We start from the raw sequence: 18,800 nt of genomic DNA on the forward strand, positions 1-18,800 counted from the left end.
ATTGAAAAAATATGATCCCACTGATTCAGGGTTCAAATCGGCAGTACTTTCCCAGAACTCCCAATCATTTTAAATGGAAATTCTCCTCTATATAGTTTGGTTTTAAAATATTGTCATTACGTGGGACACACGGAACGCTGTAAAGCTTATAAAAACAGCATCAATTGTATTTAGATTTTAAACATTTGTCAGAAAGTATTAAACGATTTAAAAGGGAGTCTTTTTTCTGAATATGGGCTAACGGTGACGGTGAATATGTGCTGACGGTGAGGAACGGAGCACATCACCTGTGCATAGTACAAAAGGACAGACTACACATTCGCAGTGAGTAAAGCTCCCGCCACCAACTTATACACAGAAATTTTAGACAATAATACTAAATGACTATTATCTGAAGGCTTGAGGAGTTTTTTTAGAACCATTTGGGGCAGCAGGGTAGCATGGTGGTTAGCATAAAGGCTTCACAGCTCCAGGGTCCCAGGTTCGATTCCCGGCTGGGTCACTGTCTGTGTGGAGTCTGCACGTCCTCCCCCTGTGTGCGTGGGTTTCCTCCGGGTGCTCCGGTTTCCTCCCACAGTCCAAAGATGTGCGGGTTAGGTGGATTGGCCATGCTAAATTGCCCGTAGTGTCCTAATGAAAGTAAGGTTAAGGGGGGGGTTGTTGGGTTACGGGTATAGGGTGGATACGTGGGTTTGATCATGGCTCGGCACAACATTGAGGGCCGAAGGGCCTGTTCTGTGCTGTACTGTTCTATGTTCTATTCCTATATTCCAGCAATAGTCATCCTATCAGACCTCACTGTCTGCTTTTAACAAAGGTGCGTACTTCTCTGTTTTTGTTGATGCTGTTCTTGTTTATCTATCCTTGCTGAGAGCTAAATCATAAAAGACATTTAAAGTTACCCCCTCCCATTGCACGTTGGAGGTGCAGTTTGGTTGTTGATTTGGAGACTTTAAACAGAATGCATCCTGTAGGAAAGAAATTATCACAGGAAATGTTTTCTTTGGTTAAGGCACTTTCGCTGCTGTAAATAATTTCACAGCACAGGATATATTCTTCTACAGAAATGGGAAGGAAAAAATATTCCAGCCACACTGTGCACAGTATTATACAGCCCAGGCAGCCATTCTCTGTCACTATGCAGTCTTGTTAGACGTATTTTTCATGCTCTCCTTGCCCATAAATGAATACCTGAAGGAAAATTGCAATGTCAATGCAAATCTGAACAGTTCCACAAACCCAGAATTGTACTGGAGCTGCATTAGTGATGAAGTACGTCGTCTTAAAGATATCACCAACAGTCCACAACAGCACCATCTTCACACTGGAAAAGGGATTTAAAGAAAGGAAAATTATTATGCCGCATTCAGGTAATGTGATTTATCAAATGCAAATTTATATTTACAATGTGAAACAGCAATTCCAGCGACTTGCATTCTATATAGCACCTTTAACATCGAAAAATATTCCTAGTCACTTCATCGAGATGTAAGGAGATAAGAATGGGGAAAAATGAGCTGGAGGTCTAAAATCAAATTAACATCCCGCATCACCCTAATCCACCACCTTTCTGGGGTTAACAACACAGTAAGAGGCCACTCAGCCCATCATGCCTATGCCTGCGCTTTGATGGAGCTGTCCAATTAGACCCACTCGCTTTTCCCACAGCCTTGCAAATTGGGGTTCAGACGTACAACCAATTATTTCCTTTCAAAAGTTACTAGTGAATGTGATCCCACCTGCCCAGCATTCCGGATCACAGCAACTCGATGCGTAAAACTAATTCTCTCATCCCTTAACTCCCCTCTGGTTCTTTTGCCAATTATCTTCAACTCCCACTGATTTGACATTTCACCTGTCGCCCCAGTATTGCTGCAATATACCAGAGTGCTGACCTACACATCTTCACCGTCACAACTTTTTCAGATTGCACGATTTTCGCTCAGCTCCTTAACCTTATTAATACGGTGCATGTCTCAGTCTCTACAGTTGCCCACCTGATCCTCTGCCATTTAAAGAAAATCTGGGGGTGAAAGTTAACTTCAACATGTGCACAAGAGGCGGTAGAAAAGGGAAATGGGAATTCAAACAAGGTGCAGAACAGGTGCTTATTTGCTACCACTCATTGTCCACCCCCATTCCCCCCTCTGCTGAAGGTTCGGTTCCCCGCCCCCCACATCTTTTAACTGCAAGTATTAAAATGCAGAGTATCTGGTGTAAATCAAGAAACAGATCAGCAGCAATGGCTTAAAGAAAGGAAAACTGTGCTAATAACATATTGCGCACAAACTTATCATTAAATTCACACATTAAACTCTAACATTGCCTTTTTGATGTATCTTAATTTGTATCCTACTTCAGAGTTTTATCAGATTTAAAATAAAACTTTATTTTATCGTTTATCATGACTATGATTAAGTGCGACGACTTAATCAAATAAAAATACCTTCCATCAATGCTCACTACGCTGAGCTCCAGTCCTAGAGTTTCCATTCATCAGGAAAGCTCACAGGCAGATAGTCAGGTCTGTTTATTACTCAATCACGATTGCTAAACAAGAAGCATTACTGTCTCGGGATCAAATCAGTTGTTTTTCAAATTACGCTAAAAGTAAAACAGCTATAGCACTTTTAATGTAATAGGATATCCCAAAGTATTTCACAGGAGCAGCATCAAACAATGTTTGATACTGAGCCACATATGGAAGTATAAAGCTAGATATCAAAAGCTTGGTCAAAGGGGTAGGTTTTATTCATCATCTTAAAGCGAGGTGGAAATATAGAGAGATTTAGAGAAGAAATTCGAGAGCAGCTGAAGGCACAGCCACCACCTATGGAGCCATTAAAACCAGGAATGCGGAAGAGACCAAAATTGGAGGAGTACAGATATCTTGGTGGGTTGAGAAGCTCAAGATTGCAAAGTTTTAAAATTTTTTTAGAGTACCCAATTATTTTGTTTTTCCAATTCAGGGGCAATTTAGTGTGGCCAATCCACCGAACCTGCACATCTTTGGGTTGTGGGGGTGAAACCCATGCAGACATGGGGAGAATGTGCAAAGTCCACACAGACAGTGACCCAGGGCCGGGATTCGAACCCAGGTCCTCAGTGCCACAGTCCCAGTGCTAACCATTGCGCCACAAGCCGTCCTAAGATTACAAAGATGAGGATGGGTGAGGGGCCATGGAAGGGGTTTGCAAATAATGATGGGAATTTTAAAATCAAGGCATTGAGAACCAAGAGTAACAACGACAAAGAAAGAACCCCAGTGTTAAATTGAAAATTTCACAGGTTACTCTTTACTACCTCCAGAAGCAGTTTAATAGCTCATGACCCCATATTGATTTGCAACTTCAGAGACACTGAGAGTGAATTTCCACATGGGTTCTTCAATCCATGCCCTGTACCTGTGGTGGAAATCCCAGGAAAATGAAGTTATGGCAAATGAGTGAGATTTAATGCCCCTGACAGGCAACAGCAGCTCTCTCTGCCACAATAACGCTTTGCGAAACTGTAAAGAGCTGTGTGCCGTCTTCATGCCTTCCATATAATCTGCTTTCTTGTAAAGAGGAGCCTTTGACCTTCATAAACGTGCAATCAAGTAAGTCACTCTTTGGTAATTCTGATTGATAACATACTTAAAATCCTTGGAGTAGATTTTTTTTTAAAATTTGGTATAAACAAAGGTCCACTTGACAAGAACCATGGTTTATTCCACAATTGGTATTAAATGTCACCAGCATTACTCCTGTAGATAAAACATTTCAAACTACAGGCAATTACTTTTACGGATACAGCAGCTATCTACTAGATTAAGTGGGTAATTATAAAGGTTATATAAAGCTTACTGAAGTATATCTCATTATATGCCTTCTGAAGTAACATACACCCTGAACAATTTTTCTCCGTAGAGTTAATTTTCTTCTCTCCACTCCGAAAGCACTGACTTCTTGCTGTAGCAGAATATGTTGCCGAAACAGCCAGTGGATTTCAGACAATTTTGGACAGTTGACCATGACTGTCAATGCCATCAAGACCAATGTTCATTCTCACACACACACACTTCCTTGAAAGCCCAACATTATTTCCTTCTGTCAGCAAAGCATGCTGAAAGGTTAAGACCATCTTGCTTGAGATCAACAAAGTCAGCACCCAGCAATGCAGGACTTTCATGTCTTCTGACTCAGCTAATCACTGAATGGAGTCACCAAAGAAGCCAAGCGAAGGTGCCAGGACTTGCAAAATGCCTGCAAATTACATTATTTAAGTTGTCTCCCTCTTGTTCATTTATGGTATTTCAAAGATGCCCACAGGCACTGAAAAATGCTGTGATAGGTTCGTTATCTTTCAAATGGTTAGTGTATTTTTATGTAAGACTGATAACTGAAAGTAGGAAGATATTGATAAATTGTGAACAGATTGTATTTCCCTTCTGCAATATTGGCAAGAGGGAAATAACTTGCAATTTATATGGTGGTCTGGATTCTGCACTGGCGTGATTCTCTATTGTGCCGGCAATGCACTCACATCCGGGGATTTCCTGACGGCGTGGGGAAACCCCATTGGCCGGCTGGCGGGACGGAGAATCCCGCTGCCGGCGGGGACACACCGCACCAGAGAATCCCTCCTCGTGTCTTTCATGACGTCGGCAAGTCCAAATGAAGTTCTTTTGGAGTGTAGTCCCTGGTGTAATGCAGGCAAATCCAGCAGCCAATTTGCATGCAACAAGATCCCACAGTCGTGTGATAATGACCAGAAAATCTGCTTTGGTGTTGTTAGATGGGACACATGAAGAACCCCCTGTTCTCATTCGGAGGGCACCATTGGCATCTTTTAGATTCATCTGAGCAGATAAATTTGCTTGAATGTCTCATCACGTCAGCAACAAATGTAGCAGTGCACTTATATGGCACTGTTTGACTGCCACTTGTATAACGTGGTAACAGAGTTCAGCTTTATTTTACTGGATCTAATTTAATATATTTAAAACAAAAATTCCAATTAAGAGGCAATTCAGCATGACCAATCCACCTACCCTGCACATCTTCGGGTGGAATTTAAGTTGAAAACCCCGTGAGGTAAGAAAGGTGGAAAGGTGAACTATATACAGGCACAGAGATCTCTGAAACAGGTCTTCACTCTATGACGCCTTGGTCCACAATGCCCGGGCCCCTGCTCCCAGGGCTCTGGGCTTTTTCTCCATTGGTCGGGGTTCGCCCGCTCAGGCACGATAGGCCCTAAGCTGATCACATGGCCAGTGAGAGATCGCCCCTTAAAAGGGCCCATGCTACCACAAAAACATTATAAGTGTTCAAGAAGGAGTTTGGCCAGCCTCTTGGGCTAAAGGGATCAGAGAAAATGGGGGAGAGTGGGAACAGGTTGCTGAGTTGGATGATCAGCCATGATCATAATGAATGGCCTGTCCTGCTCCTTTTTTATACGTTTCTATGTAACTCTGACTTCCAACTCAAGACAGTGAGAATTGCAATTGTGTTCTGACAACATCAGTTGAGACATCAGTTAAAATCAGGAACAGTCAGCTACTGGCATCTCTCATTGCAACCAGGTAATATGAGCAATTTTAACTGTCCACTTGCCTGATCGGAGGAGGAGGTAATTGCATTGCAATATGGATTAAAGGTGCTGAAAAATGCAGTAGTAGTATTTTTAAAAAGCATTTCAATGTGCGCCGTATCATGCTTGGACATGAAGCAGATTAACTGTTGACATCTGCTTTGATGGGTTGGCACAAAAATAGACCAATAAATTAACACACCTAATATAAATAAAAGCAGAACACACAAAGGACTGATCACGAAGATGCAATCTGAGTTTCTGTTTTGAAAATGATGAACTCTCCACTCCTACTTTGATTACCATCCTGAATGTGTGTCTGACATCCAATTCTACCCTCTTTGCTGTTTGTCTTAGTTCTGTGTGCTGTACTCTGTACATGTGCCATGTAAATACCTTGCTACTTCTGAGATTTCAGCCTTTTAGGAGCTTTCGTCCAGCGGCTATACATTTTTATTCATTCACAACATTAGAAGAATCTCTGGCAAAGCCCATTGCTGATTGCCCTTGAGAAAGTGGTGGTAAGCCACCTTATCAATTGTTAACACACTTCTACCGGTCAAAGAAACCTTGGTTCATCCTGGCAATATATATATGAAAGCTAAAGGCCACAAAAAGCTGAAATAGCAATCACTAAGTGCAACAGGGCTTTTGTAATTTAGAAATTTGTTTCTGTTCCTTGTGCCCCATAGCACAGACTCCGAAAGCTGACTTATAGATGGACGTGCTACTCTGGAAGAGGAAAGAAAAGTCATAGAAAGGCAGAAGGAGGCCAGTTGGCCCATCGAGTCTACACCGGCCCTTGGAACGAATACCCTACTTAAGCCCATGCCTCCACCCCCACCTAACCTTGTTTTTTTGGACACTGAGGACAATTTATCATGGCCAATCTACCTAACCTGCACATCTTTGGACTGTGGGAGGAAACCGGAGCACCCGGAGGAAGCCCACGCACACACGGGGAGAACATGCAGACTCCGCACAGACAGTGTCCCAAGCCGGGAATCGAACCTGGGACCCTGGAGTTTTGAAGCACCAGTGCTAACCATTGTGCTACCTTGCTAGTAGAAGTAAAACCTGTTAAAAATATTCTCTTTAAAGTGGTACTGATAATGTACAATCTTTCCCAGTGATAGTTGAGCAAAGTCGTAAATTAAGAACCAGACTTGTCACAGAATTAAGTTGCTTTATATCATCACCAGATATGAGCAAATCAGTGGAAATTATTGATGCTTCATCTGTAGCACTTTATAAGCAACGTAACATTCCTCTCGGCTCCTTACACTTCCATGTGTGTCAGTAGTCAGGGTTAGATAACTGATAATACAGCAAATTCAGTTTATATGTAATGAAAAATGTCAGGTTAGTTTAGGATTGTAATCCCTTTGCCTGCGAAATTCTGACTAAAAAGATGAGGCATTTTAAACTAAATGAGTGCATAGGTTTGGGTACGGATGAGAGGGTTAAAAGTGGTGAAAGTGTGAGGGCGCAAGACGCTGGCTCCACAGTTGGCTCCAACAGTAACTCAAGTGCATTCGACCATTTGTGCGCAGCTCTCGGTAACGTACACTAATCACTAAATTGAAGCAATGGCCGGGATTTTCCACCTCTCGCACCCTCCCGTGGTGTGTTTTCCCACTGCAGAGGAGGAGCCTCACCATTGACCGCCAGCGAGATCTTCCGGACTCATTGAAGTCAATGGAAATTTGCATGGCTCGCCAATCCAGCCTCCGGGGAATCCATGGCGGGGGTCAACTTCGACGGGACAGGAAGACCCCACCGACAGGAAGGGCCGGAAAATCAGGCCCAATATTTCAACACACTTTCAAAATTAAAGTTGCATTTGTGGATTTCTCAGGCTTCCTGAAACTTGGCCAATAAAACAAAGATGAGACCGGAACAGCGTCTAATTAAAAGTTGCTGCAATCAGTATTCAGAGCTGCCTCCTTACACATTGGTGGGAGAGGGTTTATTCACAGTGCCTCTGCTGGGAGTTTTATTCCTAGACTTTGAAGACTTTCTGAATCTCGTTAAAGTGACTGCTTCGACTGGAGCTCAAACAAGCAGCAATATGATTATTAACACAAACAGCAGTTCCGAGTTGTTCAGAGACCAGCACCTGGACAGCAGAGAGGATGGCAGCAGAGCACTGCAGCTCACAGGAGGCACTAACCATAACACAGGGCGTACACAGTAAGAAGTCTTACAACACCAGGTTAAAGTCCAACAGGTTTGTTTCGAATTACTAGCTTTCGGAGCACAGCTCCTTCCTCAGGTGAATGAATAGGTGGGTTCCAAAACATATATATTGACAAAGTCAATGATGCAAGACGATACTTTGAATGTGAGTCTTTGCAGGTAATTAAGTATTTACAGGTCCAGACAGAGCAACTGGAGAGAGGGATAATCACAGGTTAAAGAGGTGTGAATTGTCTCAAGCCGTGACAGTTGGTAGGATTTCGCAAGCCCAGGCCAGACGGTGGGGGATGAATGTAATGCGACATGAATCCAAGCTCCCGGTTGAGGCCGTACTCATGTGTGCAGAACTTGGCTATAAGTTTCTGCTCGGCCATTCTGCATTGTCGCACATCCTGAAGTCACCTTGGAGAACGTTTACCCGAAGATCAGAGGCTGAATGCCCTTGACTGCTGGTGTTCCCCGACTGGAAGAATCATAGAATTAACAGTGCAGAAGGAGGCCATTTGGTCCATCGAGTCTGCACCGGCTCTTGGAAAGAGCACCCTACTTAAGCCCACATCTCAACGCTATCCCCTTCACCCAGTAACCCCACCTAACCTTTTTGGACACTAAGGGCAATATTTCATGGCCAATCCACCTAACCTGCACATCTTTCGACTGTGGGAGGGAACTGGAGCACCTGGAGGAATACCACACAGACACGGGGAGAACATGCAGACTCTGCATAGGCAGTGACCCAAGCCAGGAATCGAACCTGGGACCCTGGATCTGTGAAGCAACTGTGCTACCACTCCGCTACCATGGAAGAGAAGGTCCGTTCATCTGTTGTCGGAGCGTCCTTTCCTGCAGCGTATGAGGTAGACAACGTAGGCCGAGTCGCACGAGTATGTACCATGTACCTGGGGGTACAGGGTGTACAGGCAGAGGCTGCGTTTCCATGACATGTCGGAACAGCGGTGTTTGAGGAGGTTTAGGTTGTTGCATCAGGTGGTGGTAATCTCTTTTCTAGGAGACAGGCTCCCCGCTGGATCTGGTGGCCATGTTGTCCACTGCCTGTAAATGTCAACATCACATTCCACCTTTTCACCTCTGGATTCGACCAGATCCAGCATATGCTACCTCCTCCTTCTACTATTTTTAAACTGTAAGTCGGACAGGAAGCTTCCTTCACTCACGCCAAGACGGACACCTCAATTTACCTTGTCCTCACCAAGCCATGGCTTCCTATGACTTCATTTTAAGATACAGACTTTATTTTAGAACCCCTCTGTGACCTTGTCTTCTCTGCCTCTGTTATTTCCTCCAAGGTTCTCCACCAACCCAATCCTGCCAGACAAAACTGTCCTCTGACAAGCCAGATCCACGGTGAGCCCCTGGACAATGTGAATCATTTCCCATACCACAGCAGCCTCCTCTCAGCATGAGCAGGCATTGATGATGAAATCCAGCATTGACTCTAATGCACCAGTGCAGTCTTAATACGCCTGAGGAACAAAGTTTCGAAGAGCGAGACTTCAAATCCAGCACCAGAACTGCCGTGGTCCACGACCTCATCAGAAACATGGACAACGGACAGAAGGCACCTCAGATCCCTGAAGAGATATCACGAACGTTTTCTCCTCAAAATCCTGCAAACCCACTGGTACCAATGCGAGCATCCTCTCACAGGCCAATATCCCCAGTATCGAGGCACTGGTAATGCTCAAACACTCTGATGGGTGGGCCACATTGTCCGCATGCTCAACACAAGACACCCGGTGCTCTACTCTGAGCTCGCAATGGCAAGCAATCACTAGGAGGGCAGAGGAAATGCTACAAAGACACTCTGAAAGCCTCCCTAAATAAATGCAACACCCCTATCAACGTTTGGGAATCACTTGCGTTACAACATACAAACTGCAGAAGAAGCATCCGCGAGGGCGTAAATCACCTCGAGCGTCGTAGGGTGGAGCATGCGGAGGCTAAGTGGAAAGAGAACGCGGAATCCAGAGTGTCCCACCCACCCCATCAAACACCACCTGCCAAACTTGTGGCAGAGTCTCCGGACCTAGGATTGGACTGTTCAGCCATCGCAGAACCCTCCTCCAGTCATCCTCGACCCTGAGGGACTGCCCAAGACAAGAAGTTCAACTGAGATTAAAGCTAGGTAACTTTGTTCCAGTACAGTTTGCATTTCACGTCCAATCTTTTGCAGCATTTTAAACCTTGAGCCGTGAATACTTGATTCCAACACTGGGAAAAAGTAGATGCAAATATTCCATTTCCCAGTACAAATGAACACCAAGATCCCTATCCCCAAAACCAGATTTTACTGGCCTAAATTTTGCAGTTAGCAGTAATGCAAGGGCCCTCGCCACTGACCTCGCAGAAAGCCATCCACAAAGATCTAGTGATCCCTGTACATGGTTTACCCCTTTGCTGATGATATCAAACCACAGAATCTCTCCCCTTGGCACCAAGCAGGTAAGCAGCCAACCACATTGAGATATTCACAGAAAGCACACCAGGAAATTTAAAAAACATTTAACATCATTCAGTTCTACTTAAAATTTAGAGCAAAGTAAATGTTTATGATTGGATTAAGTTCGAATTTAAAATAAAGAATCTTTTGTTTTAAGTAAAAAGGAAAAATATTGATTTTTGAATTTAAAAATATGGATTACTTTTTGGCTTATAGAGACATTTGACTTTCCACAAAAAGATCAATTCTTCAGGGCTAGTGATGGTGTTTAACAGTATCTGTGAAATTAGTGAGCTGTTAAAAATCCAGTTACACCGCATTCAAGAAGGTGCAAGATTTACAAGGATTTTTACAGCATATCTGACAGCTCAGAAGTGGAAAGTTTTGTCAATGTATTTCTCTGGGAACAGCAGCCTGTGAGAGCCTGTATCAGACACTTGACAGAACAGCAGATTCAGTGCATTTGCAGGCTCCCCAGACTACTGTCACTCTCAGTGGAGTAAAGACAGCGAATACTGACACTTCCACCATCATTGCCACTACAAAAACTCAGCCCACTATATTTGTCATGAATAAGTAATGAAAACATGGACAGAATTAAAGTACATTATTGTAGATAATCTGTAAATGTTTTAGCCTTTGACAATCTAGAACATTACAGTTACTGAGCGAAGATAAGTATATGCATGGGGTGGGAGAAGAATTTCTGTAAAAATGTTTGGCGGGGCGCAAGAAACATCCCATAGTCTCCTTGGTTTGTGTTGCTGTTTCTTTATTATCCAAAGGAGCAGCCAGAATCTGAATGAAATATTTAATTGAGGGACCTTGTTTCCACATTGGTGTCTCAGAATGTTACAATAAGGCATGAGGGAGGGTCTGAAGCAAATCACCAATCTCCTAAACTAGGAAACATTTGTTACTGTTCTTACTCAAAGGAATGAGTTTGCATATTTCGATATTCAACTTTACTAATTGATGATGGAGAAGCTGTTAAATAAAGTTGATTATGCAAAACTATTCATCTCTTGAGCATTTGACCACAATGATTCAAGGCGTCAGATCTGTGCCTCAATAATCTGTGATGCATTACGCAAAATAAAATTAGAACAAGCTTTGTTTTGATCAAACGAAGTACAACATTTTGTTATTAAACAAATAAAGGAAATATAGCACACTATTTATAATTAAAATGTTTGTGAACCTACCAAAAAATCAAATGTAGGTTTTTAAACAGAACAAGTAGAAGTAAATACCATATACAGAATTAGCAAAAAGTGTATCTGCAGCGTTCAAGATGACGGGGGCGATTCTCCGAGCCCCGCACCGGGCCGGAGAATCGGCGCAACCGCGCCATGACGCTCAAACGGCGGCGTGCGATTCTCTGAGGTGCGGAGAATAGGCGCCATTTGCGCCGGCGCGGCGCTGGCCGCTGGAATCAGTGTGGCCGCTGATTCTCCGGCCTGCATGGGCCGAGCGGCTGCGCGGATCTGACAGAGTCCCGCCGGCACCGTTCACCCCTGATCGCTGCCGGCGGGAACTCTGTGCGAACGGTCGGGGGACGGCCTGTGGTGAGCGGGGCTCCTTCACTAGGGTACGCTCCGATGGGGTCTGGCCTGCGATCGGGGCACACCGATCAGCGGGCCGGCCTCCCCGCCCTCCCCCCCCGGGCCTACTTTCTGGTGCGGCCAGCCCCTGAACACTGATGCCATGTTGAGTCGGGGCCAGGGCGCTAAGGAAGTCCCCCACGCATGCGCAGGGCGCAGGTTGGCGCAGCCCAACTGGCGCCGGCAAAGGAGGCTGGAGCAGCGTGAACTGCTCCAGCACCGTGCTGGCCCCTGTGAACGCCGTTCACGATGGCTTGAACACTTGGGCTCCATATTGGAGAATCGCCCCCGACATCTTTAGTCTTAGAAGTAATATGCTTTGTGCTCACTGATATTGGTAAATAGTATTAAATATGTTGCAACTGATTTCAAGTAATCACTTGAATCTTGGTGGAGCATTGGGGTTTGAAGGGGAATCTATTCTAGAAATAGGTAATTTTGTAAATCTGTGAGAAAAAAATCTTAATTTTTGTTGGCCTACTCACAATGAATCTTCTACGTTCTTTAGTAATGATGAGGCACTGCATGATGGTGCAAAGCTGTTAATTTAGAATGAGACTAAAGTGCAGGCAGAAACAAACTAAGTACTATCTCACATCATTGACAAACTAATGGCTCAGAGATTATGTCAAGGAAGCCAGAAGAGACACCAAAGGACATCTCATGCCTTAATGAGCACATCAATAACTTGGTTTTATCAGAAGTATGTTAACTGTGTATTTCAAATTGGTCTGCCAAGCTGTGTTGCTGCTATTCAACACAGTATGCTATAGTGCAATTGGAATGGTGACTTTAAATTAGTTAAGTGGTTTATGCACCAGTAACTATTTCAATCTGATGGATTGTTCAACTATAAATTTGTGCTCGAGTACAGAGTGAAACTTGGCACAAGTAGACAAATCCCAATGGTTTGGGTTGTACCAAGCCCAAAATAAAAAGGTCTGTCTATTGATCTTTTATGCAGTCTACCCAAGAGAGGTACAAATATTTCATCAATAAGCAGACACAAGCTTGTTAGAAGCCCGATGATGGCATCAGCCCCGGTAACTATGCTGTCTGCTTTCCCTTTGTATTGGTTTCAAAGGAAAGAAAAATTGACTGATGTGTGCAACAGGTAGGTGGCTGGTCCAACATGCCAAGGTTACGACCCAGCAGTAAGCATTCAACTCTGCCCAACCTGCTATTATTTATGTTTTGATTAAATCTTCCCACTCCCTTTGAAAGATCAGTGAAAATATTGCAGACCGATGTCCACATTGGAATTCGGTAAGAAGTCTTACAACACCAGGTTAAAGTCCAACAGGTTTGTTTCAAACACGAGCTTTCGGAGCACGGCTCCTTCTTCACCTGAAGAAGGAGCCGTGCTCCGAAAGCTCGTGTTTGAAACAAACCTGTTGGACTTTAACCTGGTGTTGTAAGACTTCTTACTGTGCTCACCCCAGTCCAACGCCGGCATCTCCACATCATGGCTAACATTGGAATTGCCCTACTTTGCAAACATTTCCATAATTTTCATCTGGCAAAGCCTTGCACAAAATTACAATAAAAACACTAGCCCACTTGCTGTCATTTGTATTTCCAACTCTTTCTTGAAACGAATTTAGATGACCCAATTATTTTTTTTTCCAATTACGGGGCAATTTAGCGTGGCCAATCCACCTAGCCTGCACATCTTTGGGTTGTGGGGGCGAAACCCTCGCAGACACAGGGAGAATGTGAAAACTCTACATAGACGGTGACCCAGGGCCGGGATTCAAACCCGGGTCCTCAGCACTGTACTCGCAGTGTTAAACACTGTGCCACGTGCTACCCTTGTATTTCCAATTAACAAAAGGCATAGCGGGCTGGATTTTCCATTTGGAAGACTATGTTCTCCCGCCGGAGCTGGGCTGCCTCTGGTTTGCATTTGCATTGGGACTGGCACCCAGAGGCGTTTCAATGTCCCTTGCCATGCAGATTTACGCAAACCCTGCCATCATAGAATTTATAGGATTTACAGTGCAGAAGGAGGCCATTCGGCCCATCGAGTCTGCACCGGCTCTTGTAAAGAGCGCCCTACCCAAGGTCAACACCTCCACCCTATCCCCATAATGCAGTAACCCCACCCAAGACTAAGAGCAATTTTGGACACTAAGGGCAATTTATCATGGCCAATCCACCTAACCTGCACATCTTTGGACTGTGGGTGGAAACCAGAGCACCCGGAGGAAACCCACGCACACACGGGGAGGATGTGCAGACTCCGCACAGACAGTGACCCAAGCCGGAATTGAACCTGGGACCCTGGAGCTGTGAAGCAATTGTGCTATCCACAATGCTACCGTGCTGCCCTTGAATGGCGGGCCGCCATTTTCAGTGGCACGATTGCAAGGCCTGAAGGCTGGCCCCCCTCTTCCCGACAATGCCATTCTTGCCCCCCCCACCATGGGAATTGCTGGGTCCCCCCCTCCCACATAATGCACACATGAGTGTGACCCAACCCCCCTCCACAAGAAGCCCCCAGCATACACTCCCACCAGAGACACCCCACTATCAGAGATCCCCCCATATTAGAGCCCCCATATCAGAGACCCCTCAAAATCAAAGAACCCCATATTCGAGATCCTCCCCTTATCAGATTTCCCCCAACCACCCATATCAGAGATTTGGCCATATCAGAGATCACCCTCCCCTTAGAAGTCACCCCTGCCTGGAAGCTGAAGAGCAGTCAAGACAGAAACAGTGAAGAAAAAAACCACTGCTTTAAAACTCACCTGTCCGCTACAGCTGCTGCCTAAGATAGAGAAAGCAGCAGCTTTAACTTCATAGAAAGTAAAATTCACATGCCCAGGGAATAAACCCCTTTGATTGGCAAGGTTACTATGTACTTCAAAGAGAGAAAGTTTTTACTGGGCTGTAATTGACAGGTTCCAGACAGCCAAATGTCTGGATTGTTTAGTTTCATTTCCCTTCATGCTTGAATGGATCTCAAGTAACCTGCTGTGAAACTAACAACAATGTTTATAAACATCTAGCTGTCATTGACAACTGATGACCAGATCAAAAGCAGCTAAGAGCTTTCTGCTGAGAAAAAGGTGAAGAGACGGCACTTAACTCCTAAATGTTTATAAACATTACAGTCAGCTTCAAAGCAGGATGCTTGAGATGCATTCAAACATGAAGAGAAATGCTCTTTCACCTCCAGTAGGGCTGACTGATAGGGGCGGGCTCTCTGTTATGGGAGGTGTGTCTGTTATGTGAGTGGTCTCTGTTAAGGTGGCGGTCTCTGCTATGGGGAGTCTCTGGTGGGGAGGGTCTCCAGTGTGGTTCTCTGGGAGGTTTCTTCTGGGATCCTAGGGTTGGGTGGTCAGGATTTGCTTTGTGGGTGGAAGGGGGTCCTCCAATGGACGTCGGGGGGCGGGGGGGAACCTACCTTAAATACTTCCCCCAGTGGCCCACCACGTCAGGGTCGCGCTGGAACTACTTGCACCATTCCACATCCGCATGAATCCCAACCCAGAGAGCTGGGGAATCCCGAAGGTTTGGACAATCCGGTGCCCAGGCCATTAATAGGATGCAAATGGCTCAATTTCACCTATCCTCCTGCTGTGGCATGAACCTCAATGCCACCGTCAGTGGAGCATCGGGCACCATTTCCGTTCTATCACCGATTCTCCACTGCATCAGGAAGTCCACTACTGGAGATAGGTGGCGGTATAGTCTCATAGTGCTGGTATCATTCTTGTAAACTTTTTTTCACCCTCTCCCTCTATATTCTTTTTACAATATGAACTATACATAATACACTGAGTGTGGACCAACCAAGATTTGATGCAAGTTTAGCAAAACCTCTCTACTTTTCTTTACTTTTGTAAAATTGCAGTGCAACTGGGTAGGCAACAAGCATAGTGCACTCCTCCCCAGCAAGTCACCCATTTACATCACCATTCCCCACTCTCTCCATCAGCTTGCTCCAGTGTGAGGGAGGTGGCTGCCTAAAATTCAAGCCTTAGTGCTCTATTTGCTTTTGTTATGATTTTTTGAGTTGTGTTATAACTTGTAATGATTTTTGTATTTCTACTTGCAGAACACTTTGCTCCTCTATTCAATTTTGGTTATTCAGGGCTGGTTTAGCTTAGTGGGCTAAGACAGCTGGTTTGTGATGCGGAACGAGGCCAACAGCGCAGGTTCAATTCCCGTACAAGCTTACCCAAACAGGTGCTGGAATGTGGCGACTAGGGGCTTTTCCCAGTAACTTCATACTTGTGACAATAAAAGGTTATTATTATTATATTCCAAACGATATACAACCTCCTTATTTTTCTTACCAACATTTTCTACATTGAAATTCATTTGCCAATTATATGCCCATTCTGTAAGTTTATTATTATCTTCCTGTACTTTGTGGCAGTCCTCCTCAGTGTTGATTATCCCATTCACTTTGTTGTCATTGGCTGATTCAGAAATTGCATTGTTGACTCCAAAGTCATAATTGTTAATATAAATTGTGAAAAGGAATGGATCTTTGTTGCAGTCGGCTCGTTATCAATTCTGTTACTTTTTCGCTCACTCCGCATTCACTAGTCTACTATATGGAACCTTATGAAAGGCTTTTTAGTTCTCAAGATATATTACATTTACTTCATTATACTTTCCATAAACGTTCAAAATGAATATTACTACTATAAATCGTCAAGCATATTTTTAAGGGCTTGCACAATATTTGAGCTTTTATGACAAAGAATATTGTCTCACCTCATTCCTGCAGTTGATTTGTTCTTGAAGTTCCGGAAAAGCTGAGGTACTCCCAACATGGCTTCAATGAGGACAGCCGAGAAGCCAAGAGTTTCCACAAAGAGTTGAGAGTCAATCAGGAGGTACGTAACAAAGAGGCACAGCACAGTGAAGGCTAAACAAAACTGAATGTAATCAAGGAAGCGACTCCAGGCCCAAAAATATTTTGGATCAAAGTCTATGAAGAAAATACAAAATAATTTTCAGTGGGCACGAACCTATTGAACATCAATATTAATTTATCACAAGACTACAATAGTCTCTAATAGTCACTATATATATGCTGTTATTTGATGATTGATGTGAGGGACATAAGCTCTGTAGTTCATATTTAAAGTGTCACAATGTCTCGAGAGATTATACATCCCTTCCTAACACCACTGGAGGTTACAGCCAATGTACTGCAGCAGTTCAAGAAGGCGGATAACCACCACTTTCTCAAGGGTAATTCCACAACAAGTCCTGGCTTAACCTGTGACCCTCACATCCCAGCAAAAGGTTTTTTAAAATGTGCAGTGTACGGTAAAATTTTAAAATTCCATCACCCCCCTCCCCCACTCTGCGTACTCTTTGCCTCCTTAACCAAGAGTTCTAAAAGTTAAAGTATTGTAAGTGTCCCTCTTGTTTATTCCCTGATTTCCCCTTTTCTTTTTACTATTGCTGCTTTGATCGATGGATGAGTAATGCGCCTGTGACTTTAATGCAGCCTGTATCTTTGCAAAAGCAAAAAGCAATGACCTCTGCTTTTAATTCTAGCAGGAAGCATCCAGAAGGCATCAGTGATGACTCGTTTTCATTGACTCGGCAGGTGGCTAATGAATTAGCCCAAGAAGCTATGCTCTGCCAAGCAACAGGCAGTGATTGGATATAATTTCTCTGGAATGTCTTTCAGAGTCACAAGGCAGGAGTTAGCTTCACTTTTGTTTGTGTCATAACAAAATACACATATATAAAACAGTTACACAGAATCAGGTCAGGTGGCCCAATTAATTATTTTTGTTATTTATCACCCATATAGGGCAGCATGGTGACGCAGTGGGTTAGCCCTGTTGCCTCACGGTGCCGAGGTCCCAGATTCAATCCCGGCTCTGGGTCACTGTCCGTGTGGAGTTTGCACATTCTCCCTGTGTTTGCGTGGGTTTCGCCCCCACAACCAAAAAGATGTGCAGGCTATTGGAATGGCCACACTAAGTTGCCCCTTAATTGGAAAAAATTAATTGGATACTCTAAATTAAAAAAAAAGTTATCACCCATTTGAACAATTAGACTTTGTCACATTTAGAATATTCCTTCATTCCCTTTCCCTTCATTCACCAATCCGATTTAATCTTTAATCACTGCCCGGGTCGTGCCCTCGGTTCTCCCGCCCCAGATGACACTTTGCCAAAATAACAGCAAAATTCCACCCATGGTTTCTGTCTCAGTCACTAACTCTGGAAATAAATTCCACAGGCCCCCAACTCTCTGTGTGATGAAGTTAGTTCTGCTCAAAAGAATTTTAAGAATGTAACTGCGTAATATTATTTTACAGATCAATACATAGAACAGTACATAGAACAGTACAGCACAGAACAGGCCCTTCGGCCCTCGATGTTGTGCCGAGCAATGATCACCCTACTCAAACCCACGTATCCGTAACCCAACAACCCCCCCTTAACCTTACTTTTTTAGGACACTACGGGCAATTTAGCATGGCCAATCCACCTAACCCGCACATCTTTGGACTGTGGGAGGAAACCGGAGCACCCGGAGGAAACCCACGCACACACGGGGAGGACGTGCAGACTCCGCACAGACAGTGACCCAGCCGGGAATATTAATGAATGGTTAACTCCCTAGGAAAATTCATGGGCACCTACTGTTCTTCTAGTAAGAAGCTTCCCACCCTTAAAAGAAGTACTTACAAAGTATTTCTGTTTTGGGAATGTATTCTCATGACTTCGAACCAGGCTGGGGAAGTGATGAAGCAATTATTCAATCTTATGAAGCACAGCAAGAAGCCTCAAGAATCGAGAGGCGAGACATGGCAGGACATACTAGAGTACGGAAATTGAAAGTGAATTATACTCAAACTAATGAACAATGTGCAATGTGAACAAAAACTTAAATCACCAGCCATAGGCAGAAACCATGCTGTACACTGGATTGGCCTGCACAAGATTAGGAAACATTCTTTTGAAAGATTCAGTAAT

The 18,800-nt window shown here is 44.1% G+C and overlaps 1 protein-coding gene across 1 annotated transcript in view; it reads right to left on the minus strand.

The window, feature by feature from the left end:
* Positions 1-709: 709 nt before the first annotated feature.
* si:dkey-246g23.2 (solute carrier family 66 member 2) overlaps positions 710-18,800 on the minus strand; it is an 81,317-nt gene continuing 63,226 nt past the window's right edge. The window contains exons 4-5 of the mRNA XM_038806321.1: positions 16,570-16,786; positions 710-1,324 (exon numbers count right to left, since the gene is read on the minus strand). Coding sequence (XP_038662249.1) covers positions 1,150-1,324; positions 16,570-16,786 — 392 coding nt within the window. The 3' untranslated portion in view covers positions 710-1,149. The remainder of the gene's footprint in view (positions 1,325-16,569; positions 16,787-18,800) is intronic.

Source organism: Scyliorhinus canicula, chromosome 9 (genome assembly GCF_902713615.1).
Source record: "Scyliorhinus canicula chromosome 9, sScyCan1.1, whole genome shotgun sequence".
In the NCBI taxonomy this organism is placed as follows: Eukaryota; Metazoa; Chordata; class Chondrichthyes; order Carcharhiniformes; family Scyliorhinidae; genus Scyliorhinus; species Scyliorhinus canicula.